The sequence below is a fragment of the Ostrea edulis genome, chromosome 1 (assembly GCF_947568905.1).
Source record: "Ostrea edulis chromosome 1, xbOstEdul1.1, whole genome shotgun sequence".
NCBI classification, from domain to species: domain Eukaryota; kingdom Metazoa; phylum Mollusca; class Bivalvia; order Ostreida; family Ostreidae; genus Ostrea; species Ostrea edulis.
Window position 1 is genome coordinate 61,094,167 of NC_079164.1, and position 18,855 is coordinate 61,113,021.

Sequence of the window (18,855 nt, forward strand, 5' to 3'; positions counted from 1 at the left end):
GAAATCTGAAATCCTACATAGAATATTGAAATCAATTCTTTGTTCTTTGATTTTATCTCCCCTCTTCCCAGGGGAGACATATTGTTTTCTGTCTAACTGTCTGTCTGTCACAATATCTATATGGCTTATTGGATTTTAAGACTTGAAACTTTGTGCAATGCTTCATTGCCATTTGGAGATCTGCGTATTGTAGGATCCAATTGTTATCCTTAAAGTTATAGTGTATCTAAGAGGGATGGAGGGTGTAAAATAGTTTGTGAATGCTTCTCCTCAAAAAAGATATAAAGACGGAAAATAAAAAAATAAATCCGAAAAAATCTGAATAGGAAACAGGAGTCTGCAACTGCACGACAGTCTGAGTTATCAGGGCAGATTGACTGCACAACGGTCTGAGTTATCAGGCCCGGCTGACCGACTGCATGACAGTCTGAGTTATCAGGCCCGGCTGACCGACTGCATGACAGTCTGAGTTATCAGGGCTGACCAACTGCACGACAGTCTGAGTTATCAGGCCCGGCTGACCGACTGCATGACAGTCTGAGTTATCAGGGCTGACCGACTGCACGACAGTCTGAGTTATCAGGGCTGACCGATTGGCCTGGCTGACCGACTGCATGACAGTCTGAGTTATCAGGCCCGGCTGACCGACTGCACGACAGTCTGAGTTATCAGGGCCGACCGACTGCATGACAGTCTGAGTTATCAGGCCCGGCTGACCGACTGCACGGCAGTCTGAGTTATCAGGCCCGGCTGACCGACTGCATGACAGTCTGAGTTATCAGGCCCGGCTGACCGACTGCACAACAGTCTGAGTTATCAAAGCTGACCGACTGCATGACAGTCTGAGTTATCAGGCCCGGCTGACCAACTGCACGACAGTCTGAGTTATCAAAGCTGACCAACTGCATGACAGTCTGAGTTATCAGGGCTGACCGACTGCACGACAGTCTGAGTTATCAGGACTGATCGACTGCACGACAGTCTGAATTATCAGGACTTATCAACATGGACACTGCTATAGTGTGTACTGTCTGTCATAAATTTAAAACAATCTCCTGTGCATTGTCAGTTTTGACTAGTAATTCAACTTCTGGGATAGATACTATTCAGTCTCAGTTATCCTTTCCTAAACATTTGTGACGCTAGGCTGCCTTTCAAGCAGAACAAAAAAGGGCTGCTATGATAAATTAATAGACATGTCCATGGATGCTGTTGAGCAAAAACTATGGGAGAAAAATAAATCACTTTTATGCTCTATTTTCGATACTGTGTATTGTGTTAAAAGCCTGAAATGTCATTTACTGCATATCCAACACTTCTGCAGTTATTTGATTTTTGCTGCTTGCTTTTAGTGTTCTAGAGTTACATATACTAATATTGAATCAAATTAAGATGTATAATAGAGGGTGTTATGGGCCAAAATTTATCGTATTTCAAAACTTCAGAAATTTGTGCTATCCAATGGTATATAATATATTTATTATACCCCCCGCAACAAGTTGTGGGGGGGGGGGGGGTATACTGGAATCGGGTTGTCCGTCTGTCCGTCCGTCCGTCCGTCCGTCTGTAGACGCAATGGTTTCCGGACTCTAAAGCATTATCCTTTCCATCTACCGTCACCATATCATACATATGGACTACCCATGGGATGAAGATGTTCCCTATCGATTTTGGGGTCAAAAGGTCAAAGGTCAAGCGCACTGGACATCGAAGTAGCAATATGGTTTCCGGGCTCTAAAGCGTTATCCTTTCCACCTACAGTCACCATATCATACATATGGACTACCCATGGGATGAAGATGTTCCCTATTGATTTTGGGGTCAAAAGGTCAAAGGTCAAGCGCACTGGACATCGAAGTAGCAATATGGTTTCCGGGCTCTAAAGCGTTATCCTTTCCACCTACAGTCACCATATCATACATATGGACTACCCATGGGATGAAGATGTTCCCTATCGATTTTGGGGTCAAAAGGTCAAAGGTCATGCGCACTGGACATCGAAGTAGCAATATGGTTTCCGGGCTCTAAAGCATTATCCTTTCCACCTACAGTCACCATATCATACATATGGACTACCCATGGGATGAAGATGTTCCCTATTGATTTTGGGGTCAAAAGGTCAAAGGTCACGCGCACTGGACATCGAAGTAGCAATATGGTTCGGTTTGTCATGCCATTTGTTTTTTACACTCAGAAAAGAGGTAGTTTATACCTATTACCAACACCCTTTGGGAGATTGGGGTAAGCGGGGGGTATTCTTAGTGAGCATTGCTCACAGTACCTCTTGTTGTTCATCACTTGAAGGCAAACTTGCTAAGAACCTGTCATTTAAAACATGGATTAGAAGCAACTGTTCGCTGCAACCCATCCGAGAGTCTCTATAATACAGCTAGTTATGAACTCTTTAATTTACAAAACATGATGTGTGGCTTTGTCATGTATGCCTAGCTAGGAAAGACCACATGATTTATTTTAAAAGATTACAAAGATAACAAAAGACATTTTATATGATATTATTGTTATCATATAATTTTCATTTAAGGAATAAAGTTTTGCATGTATCATTGCATAAGTCATTATATATCTGGTGAGTCTTGGCCCCATTTAATGATTTATCGTGCTTTTAAATTGTGTGTTATGGCTTTGCTCAAAAAGAATGCAATCTATATTTTATATTAACAGAAGTGACATATTGTGAAGGTTTCTCAGTTTTTATGTTTTTTTTTTTTTCAGGCTCACAATTCATACATCCGAGACCAGTGGCTCCATTCAATTCTGTGGAAGGTAGGTATATAGGGGGGGGGGGGGGGGGGGGGGGGGGGGGGGGGGGGGGGGGGGGGACTCAGATTAGGTCTGAGGCACACATACATGCAAATATTTTGACAAGGGTAGCAGAGCTCTCTGTCTGGTATTCTGACACACAGACTCCCGGAGACACAGAGTGATTGGATTGATAAGTCTATTGATTATGTGCGTTTTATAATGCTGGTCATGGAGCACTGACAGAGGCTAGTATGGCCTTATAATTATACCAATGCAGTGTTTGGTATAACACCTACTGGAAAGTGAAACCAATTTCTGGGGAAGATGGGTCCAATTTGTATTGTAAGACATGTCAAGCAGTGAGAATACAATATAATGTATGGGGTCATTATCACAATTAACCCCTAATTGTGTGGGGTACTTCTTAAACCTTATTTCCAATTTAGTAAATGGATGAATTTTGCCAATCAAGGACAAGACAAGTATTTCACCATAAAAGCAATGTATTTACACAATATACAAGGAAATTGAAATAACATGATCTGAATGCGATGACAGCAGGAAACCATCAGATGAGGACACAAGGAAGACACCATAAGCATTACATGAGGGAATTTCTGTACTGTACATACCCAGATAGAAGTGTGGCATTCACTGAGAGCCGATATGTATACCGGATATAACAGAAGTATGGCATTCACTGAGAGCCGATATGTATACCGGATATAACAGAAGTATGGCATTCACTGAGAGCCGATATGTATACCGGATATAACAGAAGTATGGCATTCACTGAGAGCCGATATGTATACCGGATATAATAGAAGTATGGCATTCACTGAGAGCCGATATGTATACCGGATATAACAGAAGTATGGCATTCACTGAGAGCCGATATGTATACCGGATATAACAGAAGTATGGCATTCACTGAGAGCCGATATGTATACCGGATATAACAGAAGTATGCTGTCAATGGAAGTATGATGCTGTAGTAACTATGTCCATCAACATATCGTTAGAAAGTCGGAAAGACTTTCCCAACCAAAATCGATAACACGACCGGCCGTCCATAAGTTGATCAAACTACTATGTACTATCTCACAGTCACTGAGCTGTAGTATCTTAACACTTTTAGACCACTGAGGAACCATTAAGGTAAAAGCTAGAAGCCACACAGGCAACATTTCCCAAGATCACTCAGCATTGGAGATCTAACATCTATGTTCTGGCCAAGACCCAGAATATACCTGGCCAAACTGACCAAATAGGTTTTACCTGTACTACAACTAGATATAGAATTAAAAGGAACTCTGTGACATGTGAAGCTATAAGACAAAATCAGTTGATATAGATTAAACCTAGAAATTACCAATGATAACAACTCGTAAAAAATTTAAGTAGTCAATGATTTTTTTTTAAAAATTGTGTTTACATTGGCACAATATTGTGACAGTAATATTGACATTAAACTGTTTAGGTTGTGTTTTTAGGTCACCTTAGTAAACTCTGGAGATCTATTGCATTTGGTTGTTGTCCATCATGCATTAACATGTGAACATTTTTAACTTACTGTTGTAATATGACCTACATATTTGCAGTTACTCCCCTTACACCAGAAGTTGGGGGCCACTTAACATTGCAGTTCTAAGCTTCACATGAATATTATTTTATAAATATTGCATGAAGTTGAGAGTAACATTGAAAATTTTCACCCCAAGAAAACCATTGTCAACTGAGGGGTGAAAATTTTCAATGTTGCCCTCAACTACATGCAATATTTGTTTTATTATACTGAGATTTATACAAACGCCAAAGCAGAAAAACTTGCTTCTGTTGACATTTGATCAATTACAGTCCTGCAATATTTCGTATATCTTATAAAGTTTGATACTGAGAGCTTCTTGGAGAATCTCTACCTGAGTTATTGTTCCTTACACTCACATCTCTATCAACATCTCCAGGGGTTTTCAAGATTCTTGTAAAATGGTAAAAATGTTCAAATAAAATCTGGTTTTGACTTCAGTTGCAAAAATATATGTAAATAAATCAGTATTAAGTAGCTGTCAAGTCTCTCTTTGACACAATAAGCATTGATTTGTGTTGAAATGCAGATTTTGTTTGATTGCACAATGTAGGATAGGTAGATATGTGTTGTAATGGGAAATGAAAACTAAGTTGCTTGTCCTACATTTTTTCTGATATTTCATAATCTAGTTCTTAGTTTTATTTTTATAAAATGTGAGGGAGTGGATTTACGTGTGGAATAACACTGCTACCGGTAGTTTTGAGACGTTGTCACAGAGGTAAAAATAAAACATTGTGAACATAAGGAAAGATAACTCTGGATAGAGATTGATGCTTAGGGTGTAGTTTGGGTCTCAAATTTTGCAGTAATGTTCCAGTAAAATGGAATAAAACTCACCACTGTATTATGAAATTTTATTTAAGAAAAAATGAAATATTTTTGAAAATACAAGAGGTTATGAACTGCGACGCTTCACGCTGGCATACTTCATGAAGTGTAGCGCTTTATGGAAAGTATTCAGGCTTGTATAATTGGTCATTGATCTTTGTAGTTTTATAGGGCATTCTTTGCTTAAACCCATCCATTGTTTTAAAGAAAATGTGCACTAGATCAATTCATCTTGTAGAATCTGTCATCTGACGATTGATTTGTAATGCATCTTGAATGGAAAATGTTTCCATTTGCTTAAAAATTTATCAGGATGGCATTTAATTGTAGTCAGTTTTGCATTGCATTTTGAAAGTTGTTGTGTCAGATTTACTTTGAAGAAATTCTTGTTTGTTGAATTTTGTAGGAAAGGATTCATCACTCTGGTGCAGAGTTTGTTTTTGGTTTTACTAACATGTTATGAAAGACCAGGATGACTCTGACTGGTTCAATCTTTGTTTTTGGTTTTGCTAACATGTTATGAAACACCAAGATGGTTCTGACTGGTTCAAACTTTGTTTTTGGTTTTGCTAACATGTTGTGAAACACCAGGATGATTCTGACAGGTTCAATCTTTGTTTTTGGTTTTACTAACATGTTATGAAACACCAGGATGATTCTGACTGGTTCAATCTTTGTTTTTGGTTTTGCTAACATGTTGTGAAACACCAGGATGATTCTGACAGGTTCAATCTTTTGTATTATTTCATTTCAATAAATTATTGAGAGCACTTGTGTCTATGTATGTATATCTCAATAAAAGGAATCCATGTAAGTGTATAATGGGAATAACATGCCTCATGACGTGCTCGTTCCTTAGTTTTCCATGTAAGTGTATAATGGGAATAACATGCCTCATGACGTGCTCGTTCCTTAGTTTTCTCAGCTTTAAGAAAAACCAGTTCCTAACTTGCTCAGATTGTGGAATCTGATTATCATGTTTACTAATTCTACATTCATTTTATATCATGATGCACATTGTATATATTGAAAAAAGTCATTGTCTTTAAACAATCAACATGTAGGATTGATATATTTTAAAGAGTGTATATGCTTTTATGTAGATGTGACCTAATAAGCAGACAAACATCTATTAAACAAGAGTACTTCTGTTTGGACATCACCCCCCCCCCCCCCTCCAAAAAAAACCCCCACCAAACAAACATAAAAAACAAGGAATAAAAGAAACATTGAATGCAAAATTGTTGAAACATGAAAAACCTTGTATACTAGAATCTTAGATCAGTGTCACTGGTACATTCTACTGATCAAACCTGAGGCCTACAGTAATACAATGTAATATATCAGATAAAGTCCTCGATCATTATTAAAAATGATACTGGCCCGTTAATTTATGAAAATGATTGTGATTAAAGACATTAATAGTAGTTTATAAACTCTTAACCCAAGTGATATGTCATGCAATAAATCTGTACATTTTGATACAACAAATCCATGTGTATAGTGTCCCCTCTATTTACCCAACATTTGATCAAATGCTGATAGTTTAGGACAGAACAGACAATTTAATTGATTAAATTTGTTACTAGTGATTAGTTTTAATAGTCTTTGTTTTGACATGGTACCCAGTAACAGGTACAAAATACCTGTGAATTGTTGAATAAACATCAGGGGTTAAAGGTTATTGACTGGTAAATTGTAGGACAGGTAGTTTGTAGGGCAGGTAGTTTGTAGGACAGGTAGTTTGTAGGGCAGGTAAATTGTAGGACAGGTAGATTGTAGGACAGATAGGTTGTAGGACAGGTAGGTTGTAGGACAGGTAGATTGTAGGACAGATAGATTGTAGGACAGGTAGGTTGTAGGACAGATAGATTGTAGGACAGGTAGGTTGTAGGGCAGGTAGATTGTAGGACAGGTAGGTTGTAGGGCAGGTAGATTGTAGGACAGGTAGGTTGTAGGGCAGGTAGGTTGTAGGGCAGTAGATTTGTAGGGCAGGTAGGTTGTAGGGCAGGTAGATTGTAGGACAGGTAGGTTGTAGGACAGATGGATTGTAGGACAGGTAGATTGTAGGACAGGTAGATTGTAGGACAGGTAGATTGTAGGACAGGTAGTTTGTAGGACAGGTAGATTGGTAGTTTGTAGGACAGGTAGTTTGTAGGACAGGTAGATTGTAGGACAGGTAGTTTGTAGGACAGGTAGATTGTACATACTTACACTACCATATTGACTTTAAAAGGGTGTCTGGGTAGCGCTCTTGCTTCTCACCACTGCGATCCAAGTTCGATCCCCGTGATCGGCAGTGGTTGTATGTGAGAGAGTATGGCAGTCGCCCGCTTGGAGACGTGGGTTTCCTCCGGGTACTCCGGTTTCCTCCCACATAAATGACCCCCTAGCACAAACATCCGTGCATCAAAGAAAATTGAAAATAAGCTTTCGAGCTTTCATGGGTTATAATTATCCTTGGTATTTATGCATGTATGTTTGTATGTATGTATACCAAATGAATGTTTATTTATTTTTAAAAAAATAAGCTTCCTCATCTTGAGAAATTGCAAACAAACACCAGAGAGGTAAAACATCTATATTGATACTAACCAAAGTTTTCGTGTTCATGGATTTTACTACCAATCGTTTTCAAATTAGCTATGGCTGATTCAATAGTTGAGGAATACATGATAGATAAGGCCAATTCAAATTAATTAGTAGATTATCATCCAGGATCACCAAAAAGTATGGGGCGGGTGGGAGGATTTTATTTTTTAATTTTTATTTTCTGAATTCTGAGAAAAATATTAAAGACAACCGAAGTTTTTTTTTTCAACAAAAGCGCATCATTTAATGTCAGATGGATATCAATCTATGCTATTTTCACAGACGAATTCCAGGTTAAGCTTTAATTTCAAACAGAAATATATCTAACTTGTTCAAGATTTACGCCTGTAAGATAGCGAGAAATTAAGAAAACCATATAGATCTATTTTCTCTTCAAATCACCCGGCCAGAAAAGTTGAAATTTACATGAAAGCTTCCTGATATAGAGTAGATTCAAAAAGTTCAAATGATGACCCCCAAGTGTAGGTTGGGGCTTCAATAGGGGATCGAAGTTTTATATGTGAGTATATATAGGAAAAATGTTTTAGATTTTTCTTCTTAAGAACAGCAAGACCATGAATAGTTGATAATATGCCAGAATCCTTTGTAGTATAAATTTTGATTTGTTCAAATAGTGACCCTCTGAAGTAGGGTAGGGCCACAATAGGTTTTACATGGAAATATATAGGAAAACATCTTTAAAAATATTCATCTTTACAACAGTAGAGCCATGATTAGTCAGATTGATATGCAAATATCTTGAGGTAGCTAGTCCCCTTTTTAAAGATGTTACCCTATACATGTACATGTATATATTCTTTGAAATCTCATTGAAGCATGATGATGCTGATCTCAATCATCATTTGTAAACTATCACTTCTTGAGTTCTAAGAAGATTTTTAAAGCCCTAAGTCTATATTTACTATTTCCTGATTTTATCCCCTTGACAGGCATGGTCCTTAATTTATTTCATCAAAGTATCTTCCAGGGATGCTTTGTAACATCAGAGCTTGAGTTAGATTTGACCAAGTGGAATTTGCATCTGAAAGGTTTATGCCAGACAGACACACATATAGACCCCAAATAAATGTTGATCAGAATACTTCACTTAAATCTTTAGGTCAATTAATTGGGACCAACACATGTGTGTGCACACATACACTCACACACAAAATACACATACCATGATTATGATGTTTTGCGTTCCCAATTCTAGAAAGTTGCCCTCTCTAGCATGCATAGTATAAAAAAGTAAATTTTCACATAGCACATCTAAGGCTATTGTAGCCCCAGGTACAGTTTGATGTTAGATTATGCTATTGATTTTTCTGTTCATTAAAAAGAATTTGCCTGGAAAACATCAATACATTGTAAAGTACAAACAACGTTCTATCCCCTTGCCATCTTCTGTAGTCTGAAGTCAGTGTTATCAATCTTTTTTTTCTTTCATCCTCTCGTTACAATAATGAATGACAGCTATTCTTCATATGTCAATCAGACAGGATATGATTCCCCTTAGCAGATACACTATAATAATTATGATACAGTAGTTATGTTCAAGTGTACTAAGTCCATAGCGTAAATTACAGTATTAAATTGATCCCAAGTCCATAGCGTAAATTACAGTATTAAATTGATCCCAAGTCCATAGCGTAAATTACAGTATTAAATTGATCCCAAGTCCATAGCGTAAATTACAGTATTAAATTGATCCCAAGTCCATAGCGTAAATTACAGTATTAAATTGGTCCCAAGTCCATAGCGTAAATTACAGTATTAAATTGATCCCAAGTCCATAGCGTAAATTACAGTATTAAATTGGTCCCAAGTCCATAGCGTAAATTACAGTATTAAATTGGTCCCAAGTCCATAGCGTAAATTACAGTATTAAATTGGTCCCAAGTCCATAGCGTAAATTACAGTATTAAATTGATCCCAAGTCCATAGCGTAAATTACAGTATTAAATTGGTCCCAAGTCCATAGCGTAAATTACAGTATTAAATTGGTCCCAAGTCCATAGCGTAAATTACAGTATTAAATTGATCCCAAGTCCATAGCGTAAATTACAGTATTAAATTGGTCCCAAGTCCATAGCGTAAATTACAGTATTAAATTGGTCCCAAGTCCATAGCGTAAATTACAGTATTAAATTGGTCCCAAGTCCATAGCGTAAATTACAGTATTAAATTGATCCCAAGTCCATAGCGTAAATTACAGTATTAAATTGGTCCCAAGTCCATAGCGTAAATTACAGTATTAAATTGGTCCCAAGTCCATAGCGTAAATTACAGTATTAAATTGATCCCAAGTCCATAGCGTAAATTACAGTATTAAATTGGTCCCAAGTCCATAGCGTAAATTACAGTATTAAATTGGTCCCAAGTCCATAGCGTAAATTACAGTATTAAATTGATCCCAAGTCCATAGCGTAAATTACAGTATTAAATTGGTCCCAAGTCCATAGCGTAAATTACAGTATTAAATTGATCCCAAGTCCATAGCGTAAATTACAGTATTAAATTGGTCCCAAGTCCATAGCGTAAATTACAGTATTAAATTGATCCCAAGTCCATAGCGTAAATTACAGTATTAAATTGATCCCAAGTCCATAGCGTAAATTACAGTATTAAATTGATCCCAAGTCCATAGCGTAAATTACAGTATTAAATTGGTCCCAAAGAGGATTTATTTTGGTCACCTGTGTCACTTGGGTGACCTATTGTTATTGCATGGTTTGCATCAGTCATTGTGCACCGTCTGTCGTGCAATGACAATTTAACATTTTTAATATCTTCTTAATAACTACCCTTCCAATTTTTTTTAAATTTGGTATGAAGCATCTCTGGAAATTGGCCAATATTCAAATCTTTTTCTCTACATGGGTACATCTGAAAAACTAAATGCATGATCATTTAGAGCAGGAAGGCCTCTACCAAAATTGTAATTTGTTTCATGCAATCTCCGGGGTAGAGTTTCTGACTTTCAGGGCCAAACTTGGCATAAAGTGTATATACATGTGTAAAACGTTTAAATAACATCTTCTTTAATGCTATTTACACTAAATTGAAACTTAATACATACTCACTGGTCACCCTTTATCAAAATTGTAAATTTGATGATCCAAGGGGTAGGAGTTTTGGTACCAGGGCGAGGCCAAAATGGTCATATAAAATTAAATGTCTTTATCATTTGAAGGACTTCTTCTTTAATTTTGCTGATTCTATTTAAAACCTAAATGCATATTTATGAATTTTGCAACCCAAGGGGTAGAGGTTCCAAGTCAAGAGCAGAGACTATATGGTCATATACTGTTAATGTCCTTAAATATGCAAAAATAAAATGTGGAATGATTTTTTTTAGGTCACCTGAGTAGTTTACATAATACATGTATGATTATAGACAAAAAAATATTTTAAGAAAATCTGCTTTTCCAGAACAGCAAGACTGTGTTAGTAAAACTGATATTGAAGCATCCCAAAGTTGTGTGGATTCAAATTTGGTTAAGTCATGGGGCGAGGGATCATGATATCGGGTCAGTTTTTTTCTGGGAATATTAAAGGAGGGTAAAATTTTCTCTGAAAAATGAACAGCAAGGTTAACGTAGATCAGGTGAGTTTTGTGGCCCGTGGGCCTCCTGTTTCACATTTGTGCTAGGTTGGAAAAACTGAAATAGGAAGTATTCAGTATTGCATTACATTTTCCTCAATTAGAATTGTCTAAAATGTGAAAAACTTTGCTACGATGTAGTATACATCGGACGCCTAAAAAGTTATACTTTTCATAGTTTCACACCATCAAAGCAAATCTTAAAATGATAGCATCATAATAATTTGTAAGTGCAATATTATTAAAAGCAAAATTATGCATATATGTAGTATGAGACAAGTGTTTAATATTTCTTTCCCTTCTCTTTCAGAAACACATGTACAAATGTGAGAAATTACTGAAAAATGCCAGAAGACCAGAAGTCCTTGTCAAGGAAATCAAAGTAAGAAACAATGATTTCTGCATGGTGTGACATTCATAGAAGTGATAGAGAGGCTGCATTAGCATTAAGAGATTGCTTGTTAACCCTTCTTTAACCTTGTTTATTGATCTTTCCAGAATATGATTGATGTATCCTTGACCACTAACATTCAGGATGCCAGTGTGTATCAATTTCCACTGGACCTGGTGTCGGATCTCCTACAACAGGTATTGCTGTATTTCTCTTTTCTCCTGGGAAAGGCTATTCCAGTGTTTTTTAGAATTGGATGTTATCATGTATCTTTGTGTGTGTGTGTGTGTGTATGTATGGATGTGTGTATATATAAATATATATATATTAAAAGAAATAGAATAAACAGTACACAAAGTTAAAATTTTAACGCAAGCACTTTCATTTTATAATCCTCAGGCGTTACATTTTAAAATCTTATACCGGACACTGTGCTTTTTTTTTTTTTTTTTTAAAAACCATTTTGGATATATAGATAAGATAAGTTTATTCCAATTTTGGGCCCAGAGGGCATAACAGTAAGACAGTTTATAAAGAAGGAAATTCAAAAAAGAAAGAAAGTTTACAACATTAACTACAGGTTACATAGACTGCATGTGGATGCAGCATGTTGGGGAAACAAGTACATACATATATGAATTGCTAATCATGTGTATACACAAGTAAATGAACATTATCAGTATTATACCAACATATGAATAATAAACTATAATGATTTTTACAGTTTTAAAGCATCACTTCTTTTTCTGAAAGTTTGCACTAAATATTCACTAAATTTGACAATCACTGGTTTGTCTTCATTAATCATCAACCAAGTAAATTTGTCCTTATTTGTTAGATAGATAAAATTTTTGTTGAGCTTGTATATACCATTAAAAAACATATTTCTCTCTTCAACATAGAATGGACAATCAGTAAGGAAATGAAATTCATCTTCTACACAATTAAGGTTACATAATTCACAAATTCTTTTGTTTCTTTCCAAAGAAATCTTCTGGCCAGAATTGGTTTTTGTAAATTCTTATCTTCCTCTTTCAATTCGAAGGTCATGTGCACTAATTCGAAATCTACATAGAGTTTTTCTTAATTCTAGGGATTCTAAAAATATATAACTTTCCATAGTAAAGTTTTCTTTATACGAAAAATATGTTGTGAGTTTTCCTGATTTCTGACCCTCTTCACGTCGTTTTGACCAGTAAAAGAAAAATTGTTTCCGTACCTGATTCTTCATTTGTTTTTTGAAAAATGAGAATTTGAGATTGTTACAATTGGGTACCAAAATGCCCATTTTTTCCTTAAAATAACTAATGTTTTTGTACCAACAATTTATATTATATGAATTCAGATTGATATTCTCTGTATAAGCACTGTATAACAGGGATGATTCTGGGCAATTCTCTAAGTCTATACCAATATAGTAAAATACTTTGGATTATAGAGCAGAACATAGGATATCTACCCAATTCAGAGATTATTGCAATATTATATATATATATATATAAAAGATAAGTTCATTCCAATTTTGGGTCCAGAGGGCATAACAGCAAGACAGCTTATAAAGAAGGAAATTTCAAAAAAGAAAGTTTACAACATTAACTAAAGGTCACATGGACTGCAAACTACATGTATCTCTAATTACTTTAGACTAGGTCTTGTAATTCAGCTGTGATGACAGATAACGAACCGGGTATCGTTTCGTAAGCTGTCGTAGCTAGTGTCGATGTTTTAAATGATTATATATTAAAAACAAAAGTCGCTGGCACTTTGCCCTCTGGCTCGATTGATATTGTATTTCTCAGGTTCCTAAAGGATTATATAGGATTAGCTGATACAACATGAATATTACATGTGTATAGTATAGAGATTGAAGATGCACTCGGACATGCGGAATTATAAGCCGTGCTTAGAGGTGTTGAAAATATGGGAAATGGTATAGTATTGAAGATGTGCTCTAACATACGGAATTATAAGCCATGTTGAGAGGTGTTGAAAATATGGGAACATTTTGACATGTTATCAGCAGTGGTGATATTTCAGTTATTGACTTGATGATCATTAAAAAGAAATTTTCAATTTGCAAGCATGCTTTTCTTTTACTCTGAATTTTTACTAACATATAAATTCACCTAGTGAAACAATGAATCTTTAAATATTCAGTACATCGGTCAATGATCATTGCTATGAGACTACAATAGATACCTTATCTGCATCTCTTAATTTGTCTAAATATTCAAATTCCTCCGGCTATTGAAACATCAAGTCATCAATACTTTAAACTGTCAGAGTATGTAAACAACTTTTATTGTGGCTGAGGCAGAAATCATGTGTCCACATCACGATCAAAATCGGTAGTGTCATTGTCATCAACTCTTACACTTTATAGTTCCTAACCTATACATTATCTCCTGAACTGTTTCATATTCCGTATATAGATTCCTTATGGCAAGACCTTATATTTCATACCATGTTGGGTTTTTTTTGTTTTTTTGTTTTGTTTTTTTTTTTTATACACCTTGTGAGCTTATATCATTATTACAATATTGGGGTCAAAATTTTTATGGGAATAGAAAATCTTCTTTTAAAAATCACAACAACTGAACAACAGCAGAGCCTAGGTGACTCAGGTGAGCATTGTGATGCATGGGCCTTTGTTCTATATTCTGTGGATTTGTTTTCCAATTAAGATATATCAAATGACGATAATTTTGTAAATCTTTTGATGTGATTTTTTTCTTCATTGTTACTTTTAAATTTTTTCCGTAGAGGGAATAAACTGTTATTTATCTACACTATTTATTCCACCAGAAGTATAGTTCCATGTAAGTGAAGATCCCTAGACCCCATATTAGTGTTCATAGTTCTAACTTTTTTAAAGTGTTCAAAGCAAGAAAGAGTCGTGGCACTGTGACCTGTTTTAATAGTAAGGAAAATTCATGCCCATAACGGTTAATATTTTCTGATTTGTCTGAATCACGACAAGGCTCCATCCATCCTAAACCAGGAAGTTTTATTGATTTTTTTTTTTATTAAAATAATTGATAAATCTTTACCATGTTTACTACAATTTGTAGAATTTAGAGAGTGTATACCTGGAATTTTATTTTCTGAAAATCGTCAAAACTGAAGTAAAGTAACAGAATATTGTGAAATAATTTTTGCCTTAATTTGATGAATTTAAATCTTCGACAAACAAGAGAAGCGTAATTAAAAAGATTATGGTCATTATCGAAGATATTTTGTTTCTCTTCGTATAAAAGATTCTTTAACAATATCAATATTTCTATGGTGCTATAAAGATCTAGATCCTATTGATTTTCATGGTAAAGTATGAGAGGTCAAGGTCACTGGAAGTGAATTGTTAAAATTCCATTTGTACAAGATTCTGGGTGCATTTGGTATCCAATTACACTTGAGAGATGACTTGAATTTTTTCTGATTTATATATAGGTTAAATTTTGGTGTACATACCATTTTGTGAGCTCAAGGGTATCGTGCAGAGCTTTAGCTGCCGAGCCCATGATATCTAATGCTGTTTTCGTAGAAGGATGGGGGGAATTCATGGCTAACCAGTACATATCGTATGTAAATACAGTAGAGTATTATTATGATTAAGCATTCATGATCATTAAACAGAAAGTTTCTGGATGTACCTGGCAAACTACAGAATTGTGATGGTTTTGCATTATGTGAAGGTGGAAGTTTCGGGGTATAGAACACGACTGTGAGATGTTATTTCTGATGGAAGATAAATCTAAGATGAAGAGACAGGGTTGAATTGCTTACAATGTTTGAATTAGGGACAGGTTGAAAGTCTTTATGACAAAAAATTGCTGCACCATAAGTTTTCTTCACTTTAATTGCTTTTAAATTGCATGTACATGAAAGTGCAATTTTCTTGTGAAGCCATAGTATATTAGAAGGAATGTGTAACTTGGAAGATGCTGTGCTTATCTAAACAAGTGAAACTTAAAAACACTGAAGTGTTTAACATTCTTTCAAACAAAATTTGTGTATTTGCTTGGCAAAGATACTGCAGATCACCTAATGAATCCTGTCAGTCATTGGCTCACTGTGTGCAGTGTAAGCAGTGGGTTTTCTTAAGGGAGGGGGGGGGGGGGGGGTATACCAACAACAGACAAACAACAAAATTATTTATTCTCAAAGAAATATAACATGTGTATTGTAGAAAAGTAATTTGTAATATAATACAAGATAAGTTATGATCAGTCTGTTTTCATAGAAATAATTTTTCATATTGACACTTGATCAAATCATGTTTTTTATTCAAGTGTTACCATGAATTCAGATCACTTGTGTTTGATTTCTTCTGCTTTTAACTTTTTTATTTGTATAATTTTTTTTATATTTTAAACAGAATGCAGATTTCATAACAAGAGTGGCCCATGAAAACATAATTGTGGCTTTGGCACCTCTTCTAGAAAACAATCATCCCACTCAAGAGATTTGTGAATTTTTCAGCAAGGTCGGTGAAGTTGTCTCCATTAAGAATTGTTGTGTACAGAATGAAAGACACTTATTAAATTACTCTTGTGTTTTTTGTTACATTTTCTTGAAATTTAAGCTCTTGAGAAATGAAAGTCATCTTATGAGACATTTAGTCAATACTTATAACAAGGAATAGCTTTGCCTGGGTTACACAGGAAAATACCTCTTAACATGATTATCTTTCTATTTTCAGCATTGTAAAAACAGTCCTCGTTCCAGCATAGTGATAGAATTGTTCACCCCTGTGGTACAGAGAATTCTAAAGCATAACACTGTAAGCAATAAGTCTGTTGTTAAGTGTAGGCAGAAGACACAGGAATCAATAATCTAGGTGTAGTTTTGTTTTCTGTACCTGTCAAACCTTTCCAGCCTGTCCACCTTGCCTCAGTTTGTCTTGATTGTCTTATTGCGATACACTCGCCCCCACAAATGAAGAGGGGGGGGGGTATATTAGTTAGTTTCCCTCCATTTGTCCATCCATCTATAGATGCATTTTTGTCCAGAGATTTTTTTGAAGATAGTTCATTTATCCATATTCATGGAGATGTATAGTATATAAACTTATTCACCCAGGGTATTATCAGATTGATTCATTCAATTTTGAGAAGGTTATGGCCTTTTGTAGTTTTTTCCTGTGACCTCTGACAATACATTTACTCTGATACACACACTTACGTAGGTATTATGTATTTAATCAACAGTCCTTTTTGCAGATAGTTTGGAGAGAGAGAAGGGGGGGGGGGGTATCTTTCAAGCTATAACTTTTATATTATGGCGGGTATTAGTACATACATTTTTGCATATTGTCAACATTTAGATTTTATTCAAATTTTTCACAGATGACAAGGTGTAGAACCATGTCAAAATATCTTCCCAGCCTGAAACCTTAGTGTTTCATTGATTTTCTTTTTTAGTGATTGTGACTACCAGTAATTGCAATTATTAGATTTTTTTTATTATTAAAGTGTACCTGTATATTTTTATCCCTTGATTTGGTAGGATTGTGTTAAGTCTGTCCTTTGTCTGCAAATTTTACCCAGTGATTTTTTTTGGGCCAAAATGCCACCGATATTCGGCTGTTTCCCCTTACAAAAATTAGCTGTTTTTTCCCAATTATATAAATATGTTTTTCCCAATTTCAAATCTAGGGAAATTAGGCCATTTAAATAAAAAGGTTACCGTATATTGCTGGCAGAGTAAATACATTTTTCTCTTCAGTTTTATTCTCCAAACCACTGCACGTGCAAAAGATTTTGTCAAAAATATGTAAAACAATAGAGGCATCCATATAAGCAGATATGCAGCAAAGTATGTAGTTTTCAGATACACAATAAGTCATATTTATATGTAGGGTCAGGCTAATAACAGGAAGTGGCCAACAGTATAGGGTTTTACTAAAATCCGGAAAATACAAACAGGAGAGACATTCTGGAAACTTGATTATTAATATAATATTTACAAGATTATGGGTACAAATGCTGGTGAATTAATAATTTATTATTTTCTTTATGAAATTAGACAGTAAGCATTTCTTAGAAATTGAAAAAGTAAATAATATATATACAAGGTGTGACTTCCAATACATATTTAATGTTAAATAATTATTTCTTTTATGATTTTAAATCAGATCTGAAATAAACCTCAAACAAAAAAATTTTTATTTGATTATTTTATGCATCTTTATCATTTTAATTTACTAGTATGAATGATTTTTCCCAATTTGAGGAAAATGTCGCTATTTTTTCCCAATTCAAAAGGAGGGGTGGTAGTTTGAAAAACAAAAAAAATCACTGTTACCTTGGTCATAACTTTTGAACTGTGCAAGGTTATTATTATTATACTTTAATTATACTTTACCTGGTAAACCGGCAGGTCATGGTAAAAGCCAATTGTCTGTTAAAGGTGAAGGTCATTCACCGAAGTTGAATTTGCTTTTTTCAAATTATGACCATGCTGAGGGACATCATATTTCACAAACATTTTTGTTTTATTTTCAGAACTTTGGAAGATACCCAAGGAAGCGTGGATTTGTCCAGGAATATATCCAGGCTTTAAACTGTCAAAATGGTGGTTATGACGTGGTTCAAAATTTTGTTAGAAGGTTTGTTGTATTTGATTGTATATTGTTTAATGTCTCTCTTGAGAATCTTTCACTCATATGGAGATGTCACCATTGCTGGTGAAGGGCTACAAAATTTAGGCCGATGCTCGGCGCTTATGGCCATTGAGCAGGGAGGGATCTTTATTGTGCCACACCTGCTGTGACACGGGGCCTCGGTTTTTGCGGTCTCATCCGAAGTACCACCCTATTTAGTCGCCTCTTACAACAAGCAAGGGGTATTGAGGACCTATTGTAAGGCCAATTCAACTTAATTAGTAGATTATCATCCAGAGTCACCAAAAATTATGGGGCAGGTGGGAGGATTTTATTTTTTTTATTTTTATTTTCTGAGGAAAATATTATTGACAAACAAGTTTTTGTCAACATAAGTGCATCATTTAATGCCAGATGGATATCGATCTATATGCTTATTTCACAGATGAATTCCAGGTTAAGCTTTTATTTCAACCACAGAAAGA

General features: G+C 35.3%; 1 protein-coding gene across 2 annotated transcripts in view; it reads left to right on the forward strand.

The window, feature by feature from the left end:
* LOC125648792 (C-Maf-inducing protein-like) overlaps positions 1-18,855 on the forward strand; it is a 61,756-nt gene that overhangs the window by 19,709 nt on the left and 23,192 nt on the right. For both annotated transcript variants that reach the window (XR_008800314.1, XM_056155700.1), the window contains exons 3-8: positions 2,734-2,784; positions 11,689-11,760; positions 11,877-11,966; positions 16,145-16,252; positions 16,469-16,549; positions 18,273-18,376. Coding sequence is in view for 1 of the 2 variants with exons in the window: in XM_056155700.1 (XP_056011675.1) it covers positions 2,734-2,784; positions 11,689-11,760; positions 11,877-11,966; positions 16,145-16,252; positions 16,469-16,549; positions 18,273-18,376 (506 nt within the window). In the remaining variant the exon portion in view is untranslated. The remainder of the gene's footprint in view (positions 1-2,733; positions 2,785-11,688; positions 11,761-11,876; positions 11,967-16,144; positions 16,253-16,468; positions 16,550-18,272; positions 18,377-18,855) is intronic.